General features: G+C 34.8%; 1 protein-coding gene across 2 annotated transcripts; it reads left to right on the top strand.

The window, feature by feature from the left end:
• The first annotated feature begins 3,646 nt into the window (after positions 1-3,646).
• Positions 3,647-11,938, top strand: LOC106869355 (large ribosomal subunit protein eL14). Of its 2 annotated transcripts, none has more exons than XM_014915074.3 (5): positions 3,647-3,785; positions 5,240-5,344; positions 6,772-6,966; positions 11,582-11,635; positions 11,806-11,938. In XM_014915074.3, exons 1-5 carry the CDS (start codon positions 3,783-3,785, stop codon positions 11,908-11,910), a joined length of 462 nt encoding a protein of 153 aa, XP_014770560.1. In that variant the 5' UTR covers positions 3,647-3,782; the 3' UTR covers positions 11,911-11,938. The 2 variants fall into 2 exon arrangements, with proteins under 2 accessions (XP_014770560.1, XP_014770562.1); XM_014915076.3 differs by having other exon boundaries at positions 3,723-3,833.
• Positions 11,939-13,774: the final 1,836 nt, after the last annotated feature.

Genomic DNA, 13,774 nt, shown 5'->3' with positions numbered 1-13,774 from the left:
GTTTAACTCTTAAATAGCAAGAAAGGGTTGCATGAATGTATCTACCAAATGGGCAGATGATATTTAACTCTCTTAGATTATATAAAGACAAAAAGGCAATAAAATCATTTGAACATGAATTTATTTAAGACATTCACATTTTGTTGTCAAAAGAATGGAGAAATGGAGAAAAACTGGTGCACTTTTTCATTCAAAGTTAATTGAAGCTTCACTTCCTCCTGTGCTCTTTGGAGCATCAGCATCATCATCTACTTCATCTGATTATAAAGGAAAACCAGAAAAAAACCTTCATCACTGTATTAATTTTCCGTTTGTGACTTGGCTTCCCCCATTGATAAGGCTCACTTATGTTTAGGTGCATTTGATGAAGGAGACACTTTGGCATCAATAGATGATGGCTCTATCCATGTAAATTTCTTGCAACATCAATTGATGACATCTGCTATAAAATATATTCAAGTTACAGTTTATGGGAATTCAGAGTAATACTGTCATTGCAGTATGAAAGGATCTTATGTACAAGAATGACTTAGTTTTACAACTGTATACACTTTCTCAATATCTGGTGACAAGAGTCAGGGTTTGAAGGGGAACATCCTGACTCCATTGTGAACATAACTGAAACCATCTTGTTAGATGAAATGTAGGCTTTCAACAGTTGTGTGTACAAACATCTCATCACTCTCACACTCAACAATGCAACAATTGGCTTATTGGACATTCTTTGGACTTTTATATGTCCAGTTAGGCAATTGGCCATGAGTATATTACAATATTCATTTGTGTATAAGATGCACTTTTTTTCCTTGTAAAACATGATTATGTGATTTCCACAATACTGGCACTACATCAAATGTATTTATATGTATTACACTGATAAAGTTCAAAATTCACTTTTGAATTTGCTTTGTTGCATTAGTATGCAATTGGGATCTTGTTCAAAACGGGGGCACCAGTATTTTCTTAACGAAACACTTTGAAACTTGGGACACTGGTAGAATGTGTCATATAAAACATCTTTTACTCTTAGTCTTCTTAACAAAAAAACGTACATCGCAACTTATTTCATGTTCAAGTTGTCATATTTCTGTAATTTCAACCAATCACTGACGTCTATTCAGTTGAATAGAGTTACTGCTGGCCGGTCATAAAAATGTTATTCCCTGTGACATATTTCATCCGGTTTAATCGTAATTTATACGCATATATTGTTTATATAATAAATTACGCTGTGCATATCTATGTGTGTAACAATTTTAGAGTTCGGATTCTAGAGTTAGGGTTAGTTTTAGGGTTAGGGTTAGGGTTAACAGTCTAGTTAAGGTTAGGGTTAGAACTAACGGGGATTAATACGATATACACCGTTACAGCGCTAACTGTTTTCAACTGAATAGACGTCAGTGATTAGTAGAAATTATCGAAATAAGACAATTTTTTACATGAAATAAATTCGAATACAAAAATTTTTTTCTGTTCTATAACACAAAATAGATAAGTATACGAAGTTTGAAAGTCTTTCGGTACCAAAAACACTACATAAAACATAAATGAAAACTGGTGCCCCCCGTTTTGAATAAGATCCTGCAACTGCACATTATTTGAGAACCACAGATATAAGATTTCACTCTGGTACTCACCTCGGTGCATGCTTACTTATAGCAGGAACAGTTGTAAGCTAATGAAAGTGTTTATGTAACTCCTGTTCTTTTATCATTCTTTACTGATTGATGTTACAATCTGTACTTAGCTGATGCTTTACTGTAAAGTATAAGTACAAGGTGGTATCAAAAAGTTCTCGGACTAGTTCTGGTGCCAAGTGACAACATTGTGTTTACTTTGCAAGTTGTGAGATTTGTGCTTTTGTGATCACATGTATGCTGTAGTCTGCAATTTTGTCATGGACAGGAACAAATAGCCAACATGACATTTTACGTTAAACTTGAGAAGTCTGCTACAAAGAGATTGAGCATGCTCTGGCAAGCTTACAGTGATGAGACAATGAGTCATATGCAATGTTTTGAGCTGCATGGACGCTTCAGATGAGGAATAACGTCCCTGGAAGACAATGAGCATTCTGGAAGGCCTGCCACGAGCGTCATCCCCAGAAATGTGGTATTGGGCACTGTGAATGTGTCTTCCAGGGCTGGACCATCAATTGGGAGTTCTTCTACTATGTTTTGAAGTGTTTGAGGGAGGAAATTCAGCAAAAGCAACTGAATCTGTGGTGCACAAAGAATTAGATTCTTCACAACAATGCACCCTATTACCAAGTTCTTCTCATTTGTGAGTTCCTTGCCAAAAGCAACATGGTATCTCTTCTGCACTTGCCTTATTCGCCAGATTTAGCACTTGCAGACTTCCATATTTTCCCCAAGGTGAAAATGCAGCTCAAAGGTCAAATTTTAACACTGTTGTTGAGGTCAAGATTGGATCACAGAAGGTCCTTGACTCACTGGAAAATGACTTCCAGGCCGGATTCCAAAATTGGCTGGGATGCTGGGCAAGGTTACTCTTTTGAAGGAGATGATGTTAAATCTTAGGCAAATAAGTAATTTTTTTATTAAAACATAACTAGCCTGGGAACTTTTTGAAACCACCTCATATATTAGAAGTTATCACTACAACTACATGGAATCATAATATATATTACACACACACACTTTAAAGTCCATTTTCCATGCTGGCATTGGTAGGATGGTTCAATAAGAGCTGGCAAGCCAGAGGATTGCATCAGGCTCCAATAAAGAATTATATTTAATTGTTTCACTTTAGGAAACATAAAAACCTTCCCTTACCATCTTCATCTTCATTTTATTTTTCTATTTAACAAAGCTATATTTAAAAAATCTCCCACCCCTATCCATCCTTTGTGCAAATGATCTTCAATATATACATGGTCTATCAACCATTATTTTTAAACAAAACTCTTCAATCAACCATTGGCAGGAGAAACATGGAAGTTCTTTATTTCATTGATTCTTCGTTTACTCTTTAACTTGTTTCAAGTATTAGACTGCGGCTATGCTGGGGCACCGCCTTGAAGAATATTAGTCGAATAGATTGACCTCAGTACTTTTATTTTTTAAGTTTGGTACTTATTCCATTGATTTCTTTTGCCGAACTGCTATGTTACAGGAACATAAACACACCAGCAACAGTTTTCAAACAGGGGTGAAGGACACAAACAGCCACACACACATACATATATATATATGAACAGCTTCTTTCTGTTTCCGTTTACCAAATCCAGTCAAGCCTATAGTAGAAAACACTAGTCCAACCTGCCACACAGTGGGACTGAACCTGGAACCATGTGGTTGGGAAGTAAACTTCTTACCAGACAACCACTCCTGCACCTCAACCAATAACAAATATACATTCCCATGTTTTGGAAACAAAAAAGAACTTCCTCTCTGCAAAAAAAATAAAACAAGAAAAAAAAGTAGATTATTTTAATCAAACAAATAAATTTTGTGCAGTGGTTTATTATCCTGCAAATGGGGTGCATCACAGCCTGCTTGTGATAAAATTATTTATGCATTTTATATTCATGTTGTCGAACTGTCATTAATAGCAGAAATAGTAGCTAAGTTCATACATGAAAAAAAAAAAGAAATAATATGGGGATACAACCCACCCCCCTACCTCAATGTATGAGAAACTTTTTGTTGTTCTCTATTAACCATGCAAGGAAAACTTTATCCTTAAGTCTAGTCTCGTTTTGAAATTGAAGTAATGAGCATGCGCTAAGTGCTACATCCTTTACGCGCAGCGGTAACGCCATGGTAAGGAATGTAAAATTATTCTGTCGCTAAAATCTGCTGTAAAAAATGGTATTTCATTTCTAAATTAAATTTATTTCTCTTTTGGCTTTAACTGGGGGAACTTAGAACGTTATTCTGTTATATAAACTTTAGTTTTAATCTTGTGAAATCGTTTAAATTGTGAAATTTATTCCCATCGTTTTTCAACATGGCGTGATAGAAATCTTTCCTAAATGTAATCATCCTAACCACGTTTCTCTTTTAATAATTATTATCTTTTTTGTCTCTCACACGATTTCTAATTAGTAAATATGATGGTTCTCCAAAGTCATGAATATTTGTTTAAAATCGATGTTTAAAAAAAGATATCCTTTATATGTGAAAATCCTATTTTAAAACCTTCAGCTCTATATCATCATCCACGTGTTATCAACTTTTCACCCACCACACTCGCTTAACAATCAAGTGAAAGGCTTTTTTTTTTTAAAGTCATATAAAGTTGTTGCTTAATTGTATATTCTAAATTTTTTAATGGCAAACCAAAAAAAATTATCTTTATGAATTTAAGCATCGCCTCTCGGTCTGCATTTGTAATTTATCGAGAGTATTTTGGAACAAATGAAATGAGTTTTATTGATAATTTCTTGGGGATGGGGTGGGGCTATACGTGCATCTTTTTAGGTGGTTAAATTTTTATTTACAGCTGAAAATCCTGAAAATGTGTAGATTCTTGAAAAATATATAAAAAAAAAAAACAGCCGATTATGTGGCATGCTTCGGTAAAAATATATTCAAACGACTCCCTTCTGAACCCTTTCCCTCATCTATGAGGATCCAAATCTGCCGACACTAATTAACTAGTTCTTAAGTTCGGATGCGTGGTTAGGGCAGCGGACTCGTGGTCATAGGATCGCGGTTTCGATTCCCAGACCGGACGTTGTGAGTGTTTATTGAGTGAAAACACCTAAAGCTCCGACGGAATGGCGGCGAACCCTGCTGTACTCTTTCATCACAACTTTCTCTCTTACTTCCTGTTTTCTGTTGTGCCTGTAATTCAAAGGATCAGCCTTGTCACACTGTGTCAGGCTGAATATCCCCAAGAACTACGTTAAGGGTACACGTGTCTGTGAAGTGCTCAGCCACTTGCACGTTAATTTCATGAGCAGGCTGTTCCGTTGATCGGATCAACTGGAACCCTCGATGTCGGAGTGTCAACAACAAATTCGGATGCATCCTAGAACGTAAATAATTCACGCATCCAGGATTAAAAAAACCAGTTACGATCTAAGATCAGAAGTGATGAAATTATAGTGTAAAAGGTTAATACGAAATGCTTTTATCCTGAAAGACCGAGCCCTCGTCAGAAAAATGTTATTAATTATGGATTCTAATTTTTAAGAATACTGCATTGCTTGCTATATATATGTTTGAAAATATAAATCACACGTGCATCGTTTTTTTTTTTAATTCTATAGGTGTTCAATCGGAAATTCGTGGAGGTGGGTCGTGTGGCCTACATCGTTAAAGGTGTAGATTCTGGGAAATTGTGCGTCATTATCGACGTTATTGACCAAAACAGAGTAAGTTAAAACTTTTTCTGGAGGTACACTCAATGTTTTTAAAATACCAGGTTGTAATGTTCTTTTTGTAGTCTGAAAATTGGTTTTCCTGCAGTTTCAAAATTATTGAACATGATGTTAAAATACGGAAGTGGTCTGATTGATAGAGATGACAATTTTCATTACTGATATCATTAGTTTTGAAACTGAAGGCTACAAAATATAGCAAATTATCTGATAGTTTAATATAGTTTATCGATATATTAGCGCTAACACTCTATCAAAGATAATGTTTTGACAGTGTCGTGTTTTATACAGTAATTTATATATACTGGTTTGTTTCCTATTTTCATTTAAGAAACCATGACATTTTGTAAATATGAAATCGTGAACTGAGTTAAACATAGCTGAAAGGATGAATGTGCAAAATGCGTTTGATTTATTCTTTTCAATTAGTAAACTGGAATACAGTTTATGCAAGATATTAATATCTAGTGAAAAACTTTCCTTATCAACTTATGAGAGTGGAGTGGTTTGTATATGGACACATACAGATATGTGCATAAACATATGTATACCCCAATAATTGCATAGTGTGGTCCAGATGGACTATATGTAATTTGAACCTTTCCCCCCATGTTTTATTTATTTTTTTTACGGAATCCCACGTTTTAGGCTATGGAGATTCCGATTCTGAAAGAAATTTTTCAAAATTTCGCCCCCCCCCCCCCCCCCCCCCCCGGTTTTTATATAAATCCACAGGGTAAACCTAACCCTAACGCTAGTTTTGTGAGATTTGGCTGTTATTTCTAGCATGTAAATAGCCTGCTTGGTGGGGGGGGGGGGGGATTGAAATTTTTCAAAATTTTTTTTTTTCAGAATCGGAATCTCCATAGCCTAAAACGTGGGATTCCGTTAAAAAAATTAATAAATAAGGGGGGGGAAAGGTTCAGATTACATATAGTCCATCTCTACCGCATAGTGTTATAAAGAAATAAAAATTTACATTGGTTGGGAGTGATGTTGAGATTTGAGAAACTAGGGGCTGGATTTCACAGAGACAACACAGACCTTTGAATATTTTGTGTATATCATCCTTAATATTTGTCAAGTTTAAGTACCATCCTAATATATGCTTGGCATCTTAGGTATCTGTCTTCCATTATATCCTTGAGTTAAATATATTGTGAATGAGATTTGATGGAGAAAGAAAATCTATCAGACTTGTATGTTCCTGTGTTTTTATATGTCCTTTGACTTAGTGGCTTATCAAAAAATGATTGATAAAATACCAGACTGCAATAAGTACTGGGGTTGATGTGATTGACTAGAACTCTTGAAGGTGGTGTCCCAGTATAACTGCAGTCTAAGAATTGAAGCTAGTAAAACATATAAAAAGAAAACTTTTTTTTAAAAATTTTCTATCTAACCATGTTTCATAATTATAGGCTTTGATTGATGGACCATGCAGTGGTGTCTTAAGAAAAGCTATCAATTTCAATAGTGTACATCTGACAAGATTTGTCATCAAGATCAGGCACTCTGCAAGAACCATTGAAGTGAAAAGAGCTTGGGATGCTGCTGACATAACTGGTAAATGGTCTCTGACGAAATGGGCTCAAAAGATTATGGCAAGAGAAAAGGTTTGTGTTTTCTTTTTTATATTGTGAATTCATTGCATTCAGAACAGATAAACAAGAATTGTTCTCTGGTGTTCCTTTCTTGGGAACCTTTAAATTTGAGTGGGTTAGCTATATAGAGCTAGAAGTGACCAAGAAATGAGTTGGTGTTAAAAAGATCAATCCACAGGATTCAATCCTTCTGCATGTATGTTCAAAATGTTATTTGGCTGAAATGTAATTTCATGTAATCTAAGTCTTCAAAGTTTCAAAATTATTGAACATGATGTTAAAAATACGGAAGTGGTCTGATTGATAAGGAAGACAATTTTCTTTACTGATATCATTAATTTTGACACTGAAGACTAGAAATATCTGATAAGTAATTTTAATGGTATAATAATTGGCACAAGCAATGGGAGAAATGTCAAAAAGATTTTGCATCTTAGGTATTGATGATTATAAAAAATATTTTAAAGATAAATAGTGGGGATATCTGTAAGGAAGAAATTTTTTCATGAAACATTTCTAGTCTAATAATCGCTATCAGAAACGTATAATTTGATGGGGTGTTTCATGTCATTTAGTGAATTAATATGTAACTTTTACATTTACTGACTAAATTTCACAGTAATTTAAACCAATTTTGGTTACAATTCTGCAAAGTGTTTATAAAGGTGGTTTTCATTAAAATAATAGATTTTTACACAAGTAATCAGTAAATCTAGTGTCAGACATTGAAATTTCATTTTTGGCCTATAACTCCCACCCTTTGTTAGCTTCCAGATATTTAGAAAAGAATGGAATAAGAGACAAAGCTACATGGTTATGAAACGTATGTTGTTAGCTACACCTGCATCAATTATACACAAACACAAACCCAATTAGAACGTGATGAGAAATGGAAGTGCCGTCTGAATTTATAAGAGGACAAACCTTCATCTCTGAGTGTCCAATTTGGTGTATACAGAAGGAAATTTTCCTACCTATATATGTCCAGTAGGGGGGGGGGGATTACGCGCTATTATATCTTAGAATTGTGTCAAGACCATTATCAGTTTTTCCTTTCTGGTAGGAAGCTAAATATAAGGGGGAAAGGTAAGATGGTAGTGATGGGGTTCCAGAGCAAAATCAACAAATAGATGATATAGATTGCAGGTTAATAAGGGTGAGAGGGGAGAGTACAAAAGTGAGGTGTGGCTTGAAGGAAAATATCTGGATGGCAAATATTATGAGCAAGGCTTACGAACAGTGTAGAGGATGAGGAATTATGTTAGGGATGAAGTTGAAATGAGATGCAATCACTATGCTGTAATTGGTGGTTAGCATTTACTTGCATGACTTCACAGTTGCTTGGAGGATATTTGGTCAGTTCTTAAAGGCTTATTTAATGTTAATTGTGCTCTCTGCATTTATGTGTGTAGCAGATAAATTTTGTTAGAACATGATGAGACCTGGAAGTGCCGTCTGAACTCTCAGGAAGACGCTTTCAAATCTGAGTCTATATGGCATCTTTGGTTAATAGCTTGAAGAGGATTAAATGAAAACTACTTTTAGTGTTTTGGTGGTTTAAAAAAAAAAATGTTAATTTTTATAGCTATAACAACAAAAATATAACTAAATATTGCACAGATTTGTAGCTGTTTGAGATACTCATTATGAAGATGGTTTTATTAGTCCCCTCTTTGTTGTAGTTCTTGACTTTGGTTGGTACCAATCTGTTCAGCTTTGATATTGAAATGTTAGATTAGCTGAGACATGATGCTCCAGTAATATCTGCTGCACATTGTAAAGCCTGGGTAAAATTTCTGACAGTCCAGCACATGCAAGTTGCTGATGGTTAAACAATAATTAATGAAGGAAAAGGACAATAGCACTCATTGCTTATAATATGTATGGATTAGCCATTAAATTATATTATGGTAAAAACCTACAAATAATTTTGTTTACATTGTTATATGGCTTGACTATGATTTCCTGTAATTTAAAAGTGTCTTCAATGTTTCAAAATTATTGAACATGATGTTAAAAATACGGAAGTGGTCTGATTGATAGAGAAGACAATTTTCTTTACTGATATCATTAATTTTGACACTGAAGACTAGAAATATCTGATAAGTAATTTTAGGGGTATAATAATTGGCACAAATCACCATCAGAAAGGTATAATTTGGTGGGTGTTTCATGTCATTTAGCGAATTAATATGTAATTTTTACATTTACTGATTAAATTTCACAGTAATTTAAACCAATTTTAAGAAATTAGTTATAATTTTGGAAAGTGTTAACAAAGATCATTAAAATATATCTTTACTCAAGTAACTAGTGAGTCTAGAGTTTTCTCCCTTGTGCAGCGATTTAAATCTAGTGTCGGGCATGTATTTTTGGTTTATCAACATATAATCTCAACCCTTCAAGATATTTAGAAAGGAAGCTACATGGTTACAAAACAATCTGTGGTCACTTAACCACGCCTACATCTGTTACACACAAACCCAATTAGAGCGTGATGAGAAATGGAAGTGCCGTCTGAATTCATAAGAAGACAAACCTTCATCTCTGAGTATCTAATTTGGTGTATACAGAGAAAAAATTGTCCTACCTATATATGTCGGGTGGGGTAGATGGTACCTAGCTATTTTAGAATAGTGTGTCAAGACCATTATCCAAGTTGTGTTTTTTTTTTCTTTCTGATAGGTAGTTAACTATCAGGGGAAAGGTAAGGTGGTAGTGATGGGGATTCCAGAGCAAAATCAACAAATAGGTGATATGGATTGCAGATCAGGAGTAGGGTGTGGCTAATATGTGGGGAATGAAGGGTGAAGGAAAATATCTGGGTGGCAAAAATAATGAGCAAGGCATACGAACAATGTAGAGGATGAGAAATTACATTAGAGATGAAGTTGAAATGAGATGCAATTACTATGCTGTAATTGGTAGTTAGCATTTACTTGCATGACTTCACAGTTGCTTGAAAGATATTTGGTCAGTTCTTAAAGGCTATTTAATATTAATTGTGCTCCCTGCATTTATGTGTGTAGCATAAATAAATTTCGTTAGAACATGATGAGACATGGAAGTGCCGTCTGAACTCTCAGGAAGACGCTTTCAAATCTGAGTCTATACGGTATCTTTGGTTAATAGTTTGAAGAGGATAGAATGAAAGCAATACTCTTAGCAATTTGGTGTGTTTTGTTTTTATTTTTATAGCTATGACTTGATTACTGTTGTTGACAGCAAAAATGTAACTAAGTAATATTGCACAGATTTGTAAATGTTTGATGTACTCATTATGAAGATAGTTTTGTCTCTTCCTTGTAGTTCTTGACTTTGGCTGGTACCAATCTGTTCAGCTTTGATATTGAAATATGTTAAATTGAGACATCAAATTCCAGTAATATCTGGTACACATTGTTGGGTAAAACTTTGCATTGGCAATGAAATTATGGATCCTGTTATTCTGCTAGAAACTAGATTACTTTTGTCTATATGGTATGTTTAACAAAAAAAGATTTAAAAAGCCAGTATGTACATTTACCTCATAAATGAAATAATGTTGCTGGTGTTTCTACAGTATCATTTTTACAATTTTCACCACTTCCTAGTTAAATCTTCATAAACGTTCAAATTTTAATTTGGACATTTTCAGTGTTGGAAAGGACAATGTTCTTGGTTCTTCCCTTGTACCAGTTTGTATTTCCTTCATTTCTAATTAATACTTCAATACTCTTGCACCATAAGTATTACATTCCATCCTTTCTTGATCTCCATTGCTTCATAACTACTATCAAAGCTTTCCTTATAGTAATTTAGTGTTAAACTTTAGAACATGAATGTCTATAATTTTGCACCAAATGTTTACAGAGAGCTGCTGACACATGTAGTGAAATAGAAGTGGTTCTGTTAAAAATATTTTGAATATTTGTTAATGTGATTTAAAACTAATTAGAACATGATGAAACTTGGAAGTGCCGTCTGAACCAATGTGAAGACAATCTTCAAACCTGAGTAATCTTATTAGTGAAGTCATATAACATTTGAAATATCTTTAATGGAGAGTGAAATACTGATAGTCTTGAAATTACAGGTTTTGAAAATCTGGCTCCTTTATATGGATGCTGTCTTGAAATTGTGCATTTCCCAGAAATGATCCTCAATGATGGCAACCAGCATTTGGATAGGCTTTTTGAAAATCATGTTGCTGTAACATTGGTTTTTATCCCTCTCTTTCTCTATAAACAGTTATTGCTAGGATGCATTTAATCTTGTATCTTTCAAATTAGCCAGTTTTTTTTCATTTTACTTTAACCCTTTCATTACTATATTTATTTTGAGATGCTCTGGGCTTCTTTCAATTATTTTAAATATAACAAAGAATTTAGTAAAATAACTTAGTTATTATTAAGGTAGTGTTAGGAACATAAATTGTGACTGAGGTTTGGTGGAAGATTTTAATTCTAAATTTATGAAAGCAAGACACTTGTACTACAGAGCCATAGCTAGTTTCAGCCTGGTTGGTAACGAAAGGGTTAATCATTAGTTATATATGATGCATGGTTATTAAGTCATTTAGAAATCTGGTAACTTCCATATGAAGAAGTGAAATCTAGGGTCATGTCCTTTTCTTTCTCTTTTGTAGCGAGCAAAGATGACAGATTTTGACCGATTCAAATTGATGCGGGCTAAGCAAGCGGTAAGATAATTATTTTATACACTTCTTTCTTTAGTCTTGGCTACGGGCCAAATGTTAGTGCTTCAAATTTCTCATGTTTCACTGTTTTGTTTCTTAGAATAAATACTATGTATTTTTATATTTGTCAAATTTATTCCATTTAATTAATCGAAAAACACTTCTTTTTTCAGAGAAATAGAATTGTTTCTCAAGAATTTAAAAAGCTTAAAAAGAAGCAGAAGGCTGATAGAAAGCTCAAACTCAAATCTAAGCCCAAAACAGTTGTAAAGCAATAAAGTTATATATGTAATAAGTTGCTCTGAATACTTCTGGTGTTTTTTTTTTGTTTGTTTGTTTTTTTCTTCTTAACTTAATAAATCTAACAAACCACAGTGATAGTGGAGATACAAGTGCATTAGATATTTCTGTGACATTGCAGTTTCTTATCTTGAAAGCTATATGAATTGTTGTGTTGTTAAGAAGCCTGTGCGTGGAGGCTCCTTGTCTTGATGTCACATGACGGTTGTCCATGTGTAACACTTCAATATAAGTGATATTCCTTTCTGATCGTCTGTAACAAACAGGTCTGGCGATGGGGAATTACTACTTTGAAGACAGGTGAGAGTTGGTGCCAAGAAGGGCAATCTGGCTATAGAAAACCTACCTTGAATTCTTTCTAACCCATGCCAACATAAAAGAGTTTAAAACTAGTTTCTATGTCTACGACAACTGTGTCTGGTGTTACAGAATCCTTTGTAGGTGTCACTACTTGAAAGTGTGTCAATTGTATTAGTATTACATGAGAATCGGCTTCATGGCCTTTGTAGACCTTCCCAGATTGATGTGGTCGATATTCTGTTTAAACATTTGTAGTTCAAAGTTGTGGAAGTAATTTCGGGTTTGTACACTTTGGAGAACAGTTTGAAAAGTGACGGGTGAGCTTGTAGGCCACTGTAGCAATGCTAGAAGCTTGATAGATGTCGGTAGTGTTAGTGGAGAAACCGTCAGTTGGGCCTCTTGGATATGTATCTTCGTGCTACACTCGTAGTGTCAGCTAGTGATAAAGACTGAATATTTCTTTGTCATGATGCAGTTTTGATAATGTGAGACATTTTCATTGACTTCATTATCGTTTAACGTCTGCTTTCCATGCTAGTATGGGTTTGATAAGGTTTCTACAGCTGGAAGCCCTTCCTAATGCCAACCATTCTGATAGTAGTGGGCAATTTTTAAATGCCAGTCACATGCTTGAATGGTACTTTTTACATGCTGCTAGCACAGGAACCAGTTAGGCAACAATAGCATTGGTCACGCTTGAATGGAGCTTGTTACATGCCATTCAGGTGGTAGTGGTGTCGGCCTGCTCAACAGGTCTCAAAGCTCAGCATATTGCCTGATGAAGGGGTATTTTTAAACGGGCCTGTTATGCAACATTGGTATCACCCACAGCTACAACCTCAATTGGCTTGCTGGGTCTTAAACACAGCATATCTCCAAAGGTCTCAGTCACTTCTCATTGCCTCTGTGACACCCATTGTTCAAAGGTCATACTTCACCACCTCGTCCAATGTCTTGGGTCTTTCTTTTGCACACCGCATCTGATGCTTCTTAAGTCCAGGGCACTCACTGCTATGTCTGTACACTGACATTACACATCCAGCGAAGCAAGAAGTGATACTGGAAGTCAGAGACATTAAATGTAATTTGTATTACACATGAATAAGATGGTGGGAATAATATGCCATCAGTTGACCCAATGCATTACTAGTGTAGTTAGCAAGTTATCTTCCAGCTTACACTGGAGTAAGAGGTTCAGAGATGAATGCCATCTATACGAGTGTAGAATCGGGTAGCAAATGTGTAGACATTTTGGAAAGGAATATTGCTATAAGTTGGTAGAAACTCTCAGAACTACTAATATAAGTTTTGTTTTAATTTAGGAAGGCTATATAAAACACTTCGTTTAACATTTTTTCACTCATCTGACAAAAATGAGTAATCTTGTTATAGACTGGTGTCCTGTCCAGGGGGAATATACTTTCCAGACACCAGTAAACTGTTCCTATGAGTATGTGATGCATGAAGGCTGTAAGGTGATTTCTTGGGGTAAAATTGAAAAAAAGGGCTGAAAAATCGACACAGTTAATAAAATGTCAGATG

This window comes from Octopus bimaculoides, chromosome 6 (genome assembly GCF_046866305.1).
Source record: "Octopus bimaculoides isolate indiv1 chromosome 6, ASM4686630v1, whole genome shotgun sequence".
In the NCBI taxonomy this organism is placed as follows: Eukaryota; Metazoa; Mollusca; class Cephalopoda; order Octopoda; family Octopodidae; genus Octopus; species Octopus bimaculoides.
This window is presented reverse-complemented; position numbering and strand designations above follow the sequence as displayed.